Source organism: Penaeus japonicus, unplaced genomic scaffold (assembly GCF_977035675.1).
Source record: "Penaeus japonicus unplaced genomic scaffold, GWHDUDI00000001_assembly GWHDUDI00000020, whole genome shotgun sequence".
In the NCBI taxonomy this organism is placed as follows: Eukaryota; Metazoa; Arthropoda; class Malacostraca; order Decapoda; family Penaeidae; genus Penaeus; species Penaeus japonicus.
The window spans coordinates 4502641-4515140 of NW_028234422.1; the positions used below are offsets into that span (position 1 = coordinate 4502641).

At 47.2% G+C, this 12500-nt stretch overlaps 1 protein-coding gene across 1 annotated transcript in view; it reads right to left on the reverse strand.

Annotated features, from left to right (window-relative positions):
• Nucleotides 1-5651: 5651 nt before the first annotated feature.
• Nucleotides 5652-12500, reverse strand: part of LOC147469615 (uncharacterized) — a gene marked incomplete at its 5' end in the record, with an annotated part of 23626 nt that continues 16777 nt past the window's right edge. Inside the window, 2 exons of the mRNA XM_086548514.1 lie at nt 5652-5771; nt 5946-6126. Of these exons, the coding sequence (XP_086404640.1) occupies nt 5652-5771; nt 5946-6126 (301 nt within the window). The remainder of the gene's footprint in view (nt 5772-5945; nt 6127-12500) is intronic.

Here is a 12500-nt window from a genome sequence, read left to right on the forward strand (position 1 = left end):
CACCGCGTCCTCATGACGTCACGAGCCTTGTAGGGAGATAGTGACTCACCGATTCGTCCATATAATGGGTTGCCAGGATCGGGGGGACTGGGGGGACTGGGGGGACTGGAGGGAGGGGGGGTTGAATATGGAAGGAACTGAGAATCAAAGAAAGAGGGAGTGGGTGTTGGTGATATATCTATATCTGTCTATCTATCTATCTATATTCATTATCTATTTTTATATATCTACATCTATCTATTTATCTATATATATCTATATCTATCTATATATAGATATATAGATATGTATGTATATTTATATATATATATATAGAGAGAGAGAGATAATTTGATGAATAGATAGATGGATTGGTAGATAGATAGATAGACAGATGGATAAATAGATAGACAGATATAGATAGATATATAGATAGATAGACAGATGGATAAATAGATAGACAGATATAGATAGATAGATAGATAGATAGACAGATGGATAAATAGATAGACAGATATAGATATACAGACATAGATACAGATGCAGATAGATAGATAGATGGATGGATATATGGATAGACAGAGAGACAGAAAGAGAAAAAGAGAGAGAGAGAGAGAGAGAGAGAGAGACAGAGAGAGGGAGAGAGAAAGAGAGAGAGAGATAACGAAAGAAAATATATAAAGATAATAAATCTAAGTATAAATACTGGAAGCAGCTAAACTCTGTTGTCTTGGACTAACTGAGAGGATGATGAATATCTTCCCGTTTTCTTTATCAGATCACATATTCCTTTGATCTCAAGGGATGACTAATGTAAAATGAATGCCTTTCTCGGAAATTCCACCGTAAAACCGAGAAAATATAGAAAGTTCTTCGTGTTAAAAGGTCGCATAGTGTCTAGGTAGCATTTATATAAGTAGTTTGTCTTTTTCCTTCTTTTCTTCTGAAATAAGAGGGAAAATAATCATAGAACTTTTGCTGATTTATTGTGGGAAATTCTGTAATATATCATTGTGGATTAGAGTAAACGGATAGATGTAAAAACCATATAACATCAGGTAAACAGACACTTCCGCTATTGCTCTTCCCCTTTATTTTTTTCCTTACTTTCCCCTATCCCTTCTCTTCGCTCTTTGCCCCTGTTCTCTTTCCCCCTCCTCCCTTTTCCTCCAATTTCTCCCCTTTCCCCTTTTGCCCCAATCCTTCTTCCTTCTCCCTTCCCTCTTCCTCTTCCCTTTTACCCCAATTCTTCTCCCTCCCTTTCCCCTACCCCTTATTCCTTCTTCTTTCCCCTTTCCCCCCCTACCTCTTCCCCATCCCCTCCCCTCTTCCGTGCCTCCTACTTCCCTCTCTTTTCTTCCCTACCTCCTATACCCCTCTTCTCCCCTCCCCCATCCCACTTTCCCTCTCCTCTACCCCCTTCCTCCTTCTCCTCTACCTTTCCCTACCTCCTACCACCACCACCCCTCCCCCTCCCCCACCCCCTTTCCCTCTCCCCTCTCCCCTACCCCCACCTCCTTCTCCTCTACCTTTCCCTACCTCCTACCACCCCCTCCCCCTCCCCTTCCTCCTTCCTACTTTCCCTTTCCCCTACCCTCCTACTTCCCCCACCCCTCTCCCCTATCCCCCTTCCTCCTCTTCCTCTATCTTTCCCCTACCTCCTACCACCCCCTCCCCTCTCCCTCCACTCCCCCTCCCCCCATCCCACTTTCCCTCTCCCCTCCCCCTCTTCCTCCTCTCCCCCTTTCCCTACCTCCTACACCTCCACCCCCCACCCTCCACTCCCCCTTCCCACTTTCCATCTCCCCTACCCCTATCCCCCCACCTCCTCTTCCTCTACCTTTCCCTACCTCCTACCACCCCCTCCCCTCTTCCTCCTCCTTCCCACTTTCCCTCCCCCTCCCACTCCCCCCCCCATTCCCAGCCCTTCCCTCTGCGATCAATAAATCAAACACATTGCGTCAGACAAAAGCAATGTTACCTAAAAGCTCATCATTAGTCACAGGCAGATAGTGATTGCCAAAAGCCGATTATCCCTGGATTCGCTAAAGGATTATTATCCAATGCGCGTCATAGGGTGACACTTAAGCTCTTCCCCTTCTTTTTTCCCTTCTATTATTTTCCTTTTCTCTTCTTTTCCATTTCCTTCTCTTCGCTTCCCGTCACTTCTCTTCCCTTACCTACTTTTTCCCTTCTCTTCTTTTCCCTTCCCTTCTTTCCCCTTCCCTTCTTTTCCCTTCCCTCCTTTCCCTTCCTTTCTTTTCCCTTCCTTTCTTTCCCTTCCCTTCTTTTCCCTTCCCTTCTTTTCCCTTCCTTTCTTTTCCATTCCCTCCTTTCCCTTCACTTCTTTTCCCTTCCTATTTTTTCCCTTCCCTCCTTTTCCTCTCTTTCTCTCTCTCTCTCTCTCTCTCTCTCTCTCTCTCTCTCTCTCTCTCTCTCTCTCTCTCTCTCTCTCTCTCTCTCTCTCTCTCTCTCTCTCTCTCTCTTTCTCCTAAGTCCCTCCTGTTACTTCAGTTAACTTTTCTTCATTATACCCTCCTTCTGTTATTTACATTTTCCACGTCTGTTTACTTCCTGTAATCTTTTTCCCTTGGTGTTTACTCTCCCCTCTTTCATTCAGTTTTCCTTCATACCTCTCTTTCCTAAATGTTTTCCCCCTTTCATCCAATTTCCCTTCGTGCCTTTTTAGCAAAGACCGGAAACACAGAAAAAGGGAAGAAGAAGAAGAAGGGGGAGGCAAAAAGAAAGGAGAGGATAAAGGAATGAAAGATGGAGAGGGAAAGAGAGAGGGGGACGAGATTGGGAAAGTGCTAAGAAGGAGAAGAGAAAGGAGGAATAAGGGGAAAGAAGAAGTTGGAAGAGGGGAAACGAAGGAGGAAGTAAGGAGGAACGGAGAGGAAGTGAAAAGGGAAAAGGGAGAAGAGAAAGAAAAGTAAAGAGGAAGAGAAACTGAAAAGGGGGCGACGGAGGGAGGAGTAAGGGGAAAGGGAAACAGGAAAACAAAAATTAAAGAGAAATTTGAAGAGGGGAAATGAATGAGGAGGGAAGAGAAAGGGGGAGAAAGCGAATGAAAGTGGAAAAGGGGAAAATAAAAGAGAAAAAAGGAGAAAAGCGGGAATCGGAAGAAAAAAAGGAAGGAAATAGGTATTGGAAGAAGGGGAGCAAAAGAAAAATAGAAGAAAAAAGAACAGAAAAAGAGGAAACGAAAGAGGACAGGAAGGAGGAGAAATTGAAAAAGTAGAAATGAAAAGAGAAAAAAGAGGAAAGAGAAAGACGAAGAGGGTAAGTAAGGAGAAGGGGGAAGAAAGCAGGAGAAAATGGAAAAAATGGAGGAAGAGAAAGTGGGAAACAGAGAAAATAAACAGTTGGAAAAATGGGAAACGAACTGAGGAAGAGAAGAGAGAAATAGATAAAGGTAGAAAAGAGGAGAAGAGAAGAAAACGAAAAAAGAAGGAGGAGAGGGGAATGGATGAAGGAAGGAAAGAGCAGAGGGAAATGAAAAGAAGGTGGAAGGAGGAAAGGGGAATGGAAGGAAGAAGGAAGGAGGAGAGGGGAATGGAAGGAAAGAGGAGAGGGGAATAGAAGGAAGAAGGAAGGAGGAGAGGGGAATAGAAGTAGGAAGGAAAGAGGAGAGGGGAATGGAAGGAAGGAGAAAGAAGGAGAGGGGAATGGAAGGAGGTCGCCTCACTGCCTCACTTTCTTAAAGCAGCGTCAACAACGGGTAGGTTGAGGGTAGAGAGGGGAAGAGAAGTAGGAGGAATAAAAGAGAGGAGAAGAGGAGATGGAGGAGAGAAGAAGAGGAAGAAGAAGAAGAGTAGATGGAGGAGAGAAGAAGAGGAAGAAGAAGAAGAGTAGATAGAGGAGAGAAGAAGAGGAAGAGGGGCTGAAGGAAAGAAGAAGAGGACGAAGCAGAGGAAGAGGAAGAGTAGATGGAGGAAGGAAGAAGAAGAGGAAGAGTAAATGGAAAAAAAGAGAGGAAGAGGAGGAAGAAAAGGGAACGGAAGAGGGCGAAGTGCAGCAGGAGGAGAAAGAGGGGGGGGGGGAGAGAAGTGAATTCCGGCGGGAAGAAGAAGGGAGGAGGAGGACGGAGGAAGAGAGGGGAGGAGGAGGACGGAGGAAGAGGGGAGGAGGAGGACGGAAGAAGAGGGAAGGAGGAGGACGGAAGAAGAGTGGAGGAGGAGGACGAGAAGAAAAGTGGAGGACGGAGGACGGAGGAAGAGTGGAGGACGGAGAAAGAGGGAGGAGTTCGAGAGAAGAGGAAGGAAGGGGGGAGTTCGAGAGAAGAGGAAAGGAGGAAGGAAGGGGGAGGAGGGAGAGGAAGATAGAGGGAGACAGGCGAGACAGAACAGACAAGCGCTCAGAGGTTTTATACACAATGAGATTACAACAGCGAGGAAGCCACGCGGACGCTCATCGCTGCCGGGATAATGAAACTCAAACAATCGGGGGAGCTTCAGGGGGGGAGGAGGGGTGGGGGGAAAGGAGGGGTAGGGGGGAGGGACTTCTAGGGAGGGGAGGTGGTGGGAGGGGGGAGAGGGAGGGACTTGCAGGGGGACGGGGTGGGGGAGGTGGTGGGAGGGGAGGGACTTGCAGGGGGGAGGGGGGAAGAGGGAGGTGGTGGGAGGGGAGGGACTTGCAGGGGGAAGGGGGAGAGGGAGGTGGTGGGAGGGGAGGGACTTGCAGGGGGAGGGGGAGAGGGGGAGGTGGTGGGATGGGAGGGACATGTAGGGATGAGGGGGAGAGGGGGAGGCGGTGGGATGGGAGGGGAAGGTGGGAAGGGGAGGGGAGAGGGAGGTGATGGGAGGGGAGGGGGAGGAAGAAGAGGTGGAGGTGGTGAGAGAGGGAGGTGGAAGTGGTGGGAGGGGGATGAAGAAGAGGTGGAGGTGGGGGGAGGGGGAGGTGATGGGAGGGGATGGGAGGAGGTGGGGGAACGCGTGGGGGAGGGTATGGTAATAGTAGCAAGAGGGGAAGAGGTGGGGGAAGGGGTAAAGGGGCAGGAGAAGGATTCGTCCAGATAGAGAGGGGGTGAGAATGGGGAGGGGAAAAGATTCTAAGAGAGAAGGGCTAGGATTAGGAGGGGGAAGGATAGGGGGAGGGGAATGAGGGCAGAAAGGGGAGGGGGAGGGGGAGGGGGAGGGGATCATTCCGTCCCCACCCCCAGTCCCCCCCCCAAGAGCCGCCTACCGCCAACGCTCTCTCCATCTCCAAAAATCACCGTACAACCAAACTTCCGTTCAATAACACGAATAAAAGCGGCCTCCCGAGATAAATAATGTCATAAATGCGGGGACCCTACCAACCAACACTTCTAGACAATCAACTCCATCATTTACGGGGGCGGGCTCCGAACTAACCCCCAAACACTACCCCACATTCCCCCTCAGGGGGATCTTACTTGAATGAAGATGGAAGGGGAGGGGGAGGGGAAGGAGAGGGGTAGGGGGGGAAGGACCCATTCCTGAGTCTTGAATTTGAAGCGTATGGGTAGCTGAAGAGACGCACTATTAAAGATGTGTTTATGGCGAGCGTAGCAAATTCATGATCATGGTAGAAGCAATGGTATAGGTAGAGTTCCTGATCATGGTATCAGTATGGTAGACTTGGGAATGACCTCTACATGGCACGAGTTGTAGTGGTAATAGTCATAGGTTTAAGTAGCGCCTGTCATGGATTCAAGTAGCAATGGTCGTGGATTTTGATAGTAATGGTCGTATAATTTGGTAGCAAATGGTCGTAGAATTTGGTAGCAAATGGTCGTAAAATTTGACAGCGATGGTCGTAGATCTTGGTAGCTAATGGTCGTAGAATTTGGTAGCAATGGTCGTAAAATTTGGTAGCTAATGGTCGTAGATCATGGTAGCGATGGTCGTACAATTTGGTAGCTAATGGTCGTAGAATTTGGTAGCAATGATCGTAAAATTTGGTAGCAAATAGTCGTAGATCTTGGTAGCAGCAAATGGTCATACCTCTACACCAATGATCACAGATACCGATATCAACCGATTCCAGTAGCAAAGTCCAAGCTCTCGATACCAACAGTCGTGGACTCTGATGGCTATGGTTGTGTGTTCTGGTAGCGATGGTAACCAAGGCGGAGATCCGAGAAGGCCGGGAAGGGAATCGGAGCGCGAATTCCCGTTCTTTTCTCTGCGTTCAAGATTCATTGGAATGTGACAAAGGAGGGAGAGCTTTGATGTCGCTGCCGTTAATGACGTCATGCGGTTTCACCCCCCTGCCCCCCCCCCCCCCCCCCCAACCCCTCCCCATCCCCTCCCCACTCCAATCTCCCCCTCCCCCACCCCCCCCCCCCAACCCCCACAGTAGGGAGGCCCCCCGCACCTCCCCGAACCCCCCCCCTCCCTCCCACCCCGCCACGCCCCCCGCCCCGCTATCTCCAGCCTCCCCCACCTCCATTTTTTTTTTCATTATATTTTTTTTCTTTTTGGCTGTGTCTTTTTTATCTGAGAGGCGTCGGTCAGATGCGTTCTAGGGTTCAGTTATGCGTTTTATGGTTCAGTTATGCGTTCTAGGGTTCAGTTATGCGTTTTATGGTTCAGTTATGCGTTCTAGGGTTCAGTTATGTGTTCTAGGGTTCAGTTAAGTCAGTTGGTGTAATTCTAGATCACCAGATGAACCTTACATAATACATATGTATACATATATATATACATACGTACGTATTTTGTATAGATGTAACAGCTGAACGTCCTGAACATAAAGCAAATAAGTGGAATCTTCTATTATTCTGGAAGCTGGACAATGGGCGTCTGCTGGTATTGTTGACAAGATGGCTCCCGCAGAGTGGGATGAACAATGGTACCATCCAGTTGAGTTAGGAATATATCTAATTGATGATCATGGGAATTATATGAAATGTGTAGTACTACTTATATGTAGATCAATATATATGTATGTATATGTATATGTATATATATATATATATATATATATATATATATATATATGTATATATATTCACGGACACAGAAAAAAATATATATTAGCGTGCATGTATCGTATATAAAGTACGTGTGCGTGTAAGGGAAAGTGACTCAGACCATTTCCCTCTCACCCTACAAAAGAAAAAAAGAAAAAAAAGAAAAAAAAGTAAAGAAAGAAAGTACTCTTGCCAAGTCTGACGAGAGATATGCCCCTAAAAAAAAAAAAAAAAAAAAAAATATTCTTCTAAAAAGCACTGGTCGCTCGGTTATGATTCACTTTCGAGACTCCACTTTGTACGAAAATAGGATAAAAACAAAACAGAAACACGAGTTTATACCAATATGGCAAGATATATAGATAGATAGATAGATGAAGAATAACAGGGAAAAACAATAACGTTACTACGGCTCATCCGAGAGAGATAGAGAGATAGATAAGCCAAGCAACCGATGAATAAAAAGATAGAGAAAGAATATGACGAAAGAGTAATATTGTCTCTAGGGTCCATCTGAAGAATTATAGAGAGATAGAGATGGTGAGAGAGAGAGAGATAAGCAAAGGGAAAGTTTTAGCAAAGAATGACTCACACAAGATACTGAGCAAAAGTTAATTAACATTGGCCACATATATGTCAAGCGACGGATCTTAACAATAGCTGTTTTGCTTAAGACTGAAATAACAAACAATTTAAAAGATTAAAAAGGGCGTCAGTTCCTAAGAAAATTTAATTTCACAACCACACTCTTTAATAGTACGCCTCCCCTTTTTTTCCCCCTCGTTCCGGGTGCCACCGTCTGGCACGCCTCTCCTTTCTTCCTCCACTTTCCCTTCCCCCCCCTTCTTCCTCCTCTCACCTCCCCTCCCTCCACCCTTTCCCACTCTTCCTCCTCTCCTTTCCTCCTCTCCCCCCTCTTCCTCTCCTTCCCCCCCCTTCTTCCCCCTCTTCTTCTTCTTCACCCTCTTCCTCCTCTCCCCCTACCACTCCCTCTCCCTCTCTCTCTCTCCCCTCTTCCCCTACCCCCCTTCCTCCCTTCCCCCCTCCCCTCTCTCCCTCACCCCACCCCACCACTTGCCTTAATGGACCATCAGTCTCGGGAAGGCTTCCTCCTTATTCCATTACCCCCCACCCCCACCCCTCCACCCCCTCCTCTTCCTTTTCTACCCACAAGCAGGGATTTCGCCGGTTTTTCATCTAGAGAACGCGAGAGAGAGAGAGGGCAAATGAGAGAGAAAAAGAGATAAATAGATAGAGATAGAGAGAGAGAGAAAGAGAGAGAGATAGAGAGAGACGGAGAGAGAGAGAGGGAAAATGAGAAAGAAAAAGAGACAGAGAGATAGAGAGAGAGAGAGAGAGAGAGAGAGAGAGAGAGAGAGAGAGAGAGAGAGAGAGAGACGGAGAGAGAGAGAGACGGAGAGAGAGAGGGAAAATGAGAGAGAAAAAGAGATAGATAGATAGATAGAGAGAGAGTGAAAGAGAGAGACGGAGAGAGAGAGTGGGTGGGGAGGAGAGGGAGGAAGAAGAAGAGAAAGGAGAAGAAAGAGAGAAAAAATATAGAAAGAGGAAGAGACAGAGAAAAGAAGAAAATAGAAAAAGAGGGCGACGGCTGATAAAAAGAGAGAGAGAGAAAAAAAAAAAGAAAGAGCGAAAAAGAAAGAGAGGGAGATTGAAGAAAGAAAGGGAAAGAGAGAAGAAAGAAATAAAGAAAGAGAGAGAGAATGAAGAAAGAAAGAGAAAATGACAGACAGAGAGAGAGAGAGAAAGAAAAGAAAGAGCGAACAAGAAAAAAGAGAGAAGAAAGAAATAGAGACGAAAAAAAATAAAGAAAGAGAAAGAAGAAAGAAAGAAAGAGAGAGAGAGAAAGAACGAGAGAGATATATAGAGAAAGACACTAAAGCTTTTGTCTCCTTTTAACACCATTTTCGCTAAGTGTTATTTCCATTTTAGAGTCGTTAAGAAGAAAATACTGGGCGCTGTTAAAAATAAGTTACAAGCACATCAACTTCTCGGGAACTCATTCATTTAGCTTAATGAGCTTGAGATGAAAATGACAGAATCACTTGACGAGTAATGCATTGTAATTGTTGAATGATGTGTGTGTGTGTGTGTGTGTGTGTGTGTGTGTGTGTGTGTGTGTGTGTGTGTGTGTGTGTGTGTGTGTGGAACGTGATACCTTGGTTTATGACAACATAATTATTTTATTATATGTCTAACTGATTTCCTTTAAAGTTGTAAGTTTGTGTGTGTGTGTGTGTGCATGTATACACACACACACACATAAAACACACATATATATGCTTGCTTGTGTGTGTGTATGTGTATGTGTGTGTGTGTATGTGTGTGTGAGTGAGTGTGTGTGTGTGTGTGTGTGTGTGTGTGTGTGTGCATTCATGTCTGTGCGCTACGAACTTAATGATATTCTCTTATCAATCTTTTTTTATCCTATACCGCCTGTTCCTTCTCAAATCCTCTTTGAAAGATAGGATTATTTGAGATTATGGTGGAATATGGGAAGAAGTGGGAAGGATGATGGAGAAAGAGCGCAATAAAAGAGAAGGAGAGAAAGTAAAGGGAGAGGGGGGAGTGAAAGGGAGAGAGGGAGAGATATATAGAATGAGAGAGAGAGAGAGATAGAGACATGGAAAGGAGAGAGAGAGATAGAGAGAGACATAAAGATAGAGACAGAGAGAGAGAGAGAGAGAGATAGACATGGAAATGAGAGAGAGAGAAAGGGAGAAGGAGAGAGAGAGAGAGAGAGAGAGAGGAGAGAGAGAGAGAGAGAAAGAGATGGAAAGAGAGAGAGAGGGAGAGACCACGAAGCGACTAGAATCTCCACAACCTCGATACAAGGGAAGATAAGGTGGAGGATGACTCATCACTTTACCCGTCCTCCTCCTTCCTCCCTTCTTATATACACACACACACTCACGCACACGTACACGCACATACACATACGCACATAGACAAATAAACATACATGCACATACAAATACACATATATATATAAACACACGTATAAACACACACCAACATATACATACACTAACGTACACACACATACAAACACACACTCACACACACACACACACACACACACACACACACACACACACTCCCCCTCCTGCCCTCCTGCTGTTTTCACCCCATACACCCTGTCATCCTCCCCCTTCCCCCCCTCCCCCCACATACTTTGTATCTCCATACTCCCCTCCACTACCCCCCCCCCCTTAGTCCAGTCTACTCCCCCATAACACCCCCTCCCCCCCTTTCCTCCCTTCCCTCATCCGTCACTGCCAATCCTGGTGAAGCTACAGGTCCTGCAAGGGGAGATTATGGGGTAGGGAGGGGAGGAAGAGGGGGGAGACTAGGAGAAGGGGTGAGGGGTGACAGAGGGGTGATGGGTGAGGGGAGATGGGGTGAGGGGAGAGGGGAGATGGGTGAGGGGGGGAGGGGAGATGGAGGAAGGGGATAGGGGTGAGGGGAGATGGGAGGATTGGGGTGAGGGGAGAGGGGAGATAAGGATGGAAAGGATAGGAGACGGGGTCGAGGGGAGAGAAAGAAGAAGAGATTTCATGACAACCACGTCATAAGTATATAATTTTTTGGGTTATTTTTTTATGGACTGTCAGGCGGATAAGATTTTTTTTTTCGGAAAAGATTTTTTTTCTGGTAAATCTGCAAGAAGAAGGAGAGACGAAATAAAAATGGCAGTAGACGAAGAAGAAGGAGAAGATGAAAAGAAGAAGAAGAAGGAAGGAAAGAAAAATAAGAAAAGGGAAATGAAGAAAGAGATAAAAAGGGAAGAAAAGAAAAAGAAGACAAAGAAAAGGAAGAGGAGGAAGAAGAAGAAAACAAGGAAGGAGAAGAAGAAGGACAGAAGGAAGAAAATAAAAAAGAAAGAAAAATAAAACAAAAAGACAAAGACAAAAATTAAATCTAAAAGAAAATAGAAGAAAAACAAAGAAGAAAAAGAAGAAGAAATAAATAAAAAGACAAAAAAAACGTAAAGAAAAGAACGTAGAGGTGGAAAAGACACCAACAGATTACGTAAAAAAAAAAAAAAAAAAAAAAAAAAAAAAAAAAAAAAACATAAATCGATGAAAAAAAACGTCGTCAGGAAAACTTTGGCGGGGATTTCGACACTGTCACATATATTTAGCTATCTACAGACTAAGGGGGAATTATCATTTTGTAAGAGGTCCTGTGAGGTGAAGAATATCTTAGTGTGGCGTTACAATAATGCGGGAAGTCGCTAGAGGAACATCAAGTCTCTGATCGATTGTGACTTTATAGCTGACAAGGGAGGAAGAGGGGAAGAAGAGGGGAGGAAGAGGGGGGGAGGAGGGGAGGTGGAAGAGGGGAGGTGGAGGAGGGAAGGAAGAGGGGAGGAGGAGGGGAAGGAAGGGGGGAGGAGGGGAGGAAGAAGGGAGGAGGAGGAAGGGAAGGCAGAGGGGAGGAGGAGGGAGGAAGAGGAGAGGGAGGAAGAAAGGAAGGAAGAGAAGAGGAGGGAGCTCTGAATTATTATAAATATTCATGCTCTCCCATCTCCTTGTCTTCCCTTTCCCTTTCTCTCTCTCTCTCTCTCACTCTCCTCCCTATTCTCTTTCTTTCATTTTATCTTCCTTTTCCTCTCACTTATTCTCACATTTCCCTTCTATTCAGCTAGCATTCTCTCCTTTCCCCTCCCTCGTCTTGCATTACTGTCCGTTCCCATGTCCTCTTAGCTCCTCTCTCCACCCTTTCCCCTTCTCTCCCCCCCCCCCCTCCCCATGTTGCCTCAGCTTCCCTCCCCTCTCCTACTCTCCCCTCTCATCCCTCCCCATGTCCTCTCAGCTCCCCCCCCCCCTCTCCTCCCCTCCCACCCCAAGTTCCTTCAGATTCCCTCCCCTCTCCTCCTCTCTCCTCCTCTCTCCTCCTCTCTCCTCCCCTCACCTCTCCTCCCCTCCTTCCCCTCCCCTCCTTCCCCTCCCCTCCTTCCCCTCCCCTCCTTCCCCTCCCCTCCTTCCCCTCCTTTCCTTCCCCTCCCCTGCTTCTCCTCCCCTCCTTCCCCAAGGATCCTTTCCTTCCCCTCCTTCACCTCCCCTCCTTCACCTCTCCTCCTTCCCCTCCCTTCCTTCCTCTCCCCTCCTTCACCTCTCCTCCTTCCCCTCCCTTCCTTCCCCTCCCCTCCTTCCCCTCTCCTCCTTCCCCTCTCCTCCTTCCCCTCCCTTCCTTCTCCTTCTCCTCCTTCCCCTCCCCTCCTTCACCTCCCCTCCTTCCCCTCCCCTCCTTCCCCTCCCCTCCTTCCCCTCTCCTCCTTCCTCTCCCCTCCTTCCCCTCCCCTTCCCTCCCCTCCCCTCCTTCCCCTCCCATCCTTCCCCTCTCCTCCTTCCCCTCCCCTCCTTCCCCTCCCCTCCTTCCCCTCCCTCCCCTCCTTCCCCTCCTTCCCCTCCCTTCCTTCTCCTCCTTCTCCTCCTTCCCCTCCCCTCCTTCACCTCCCCTCCTTCCCCTCCCCTCCTTCCCCTCCTTCCCCTCTCCTCCTTCCCCTCCCTTCCTTCTCCTTCTCCTCCTTCCCCTCCCCTCCTTCCCCTCCCCTCCTTCC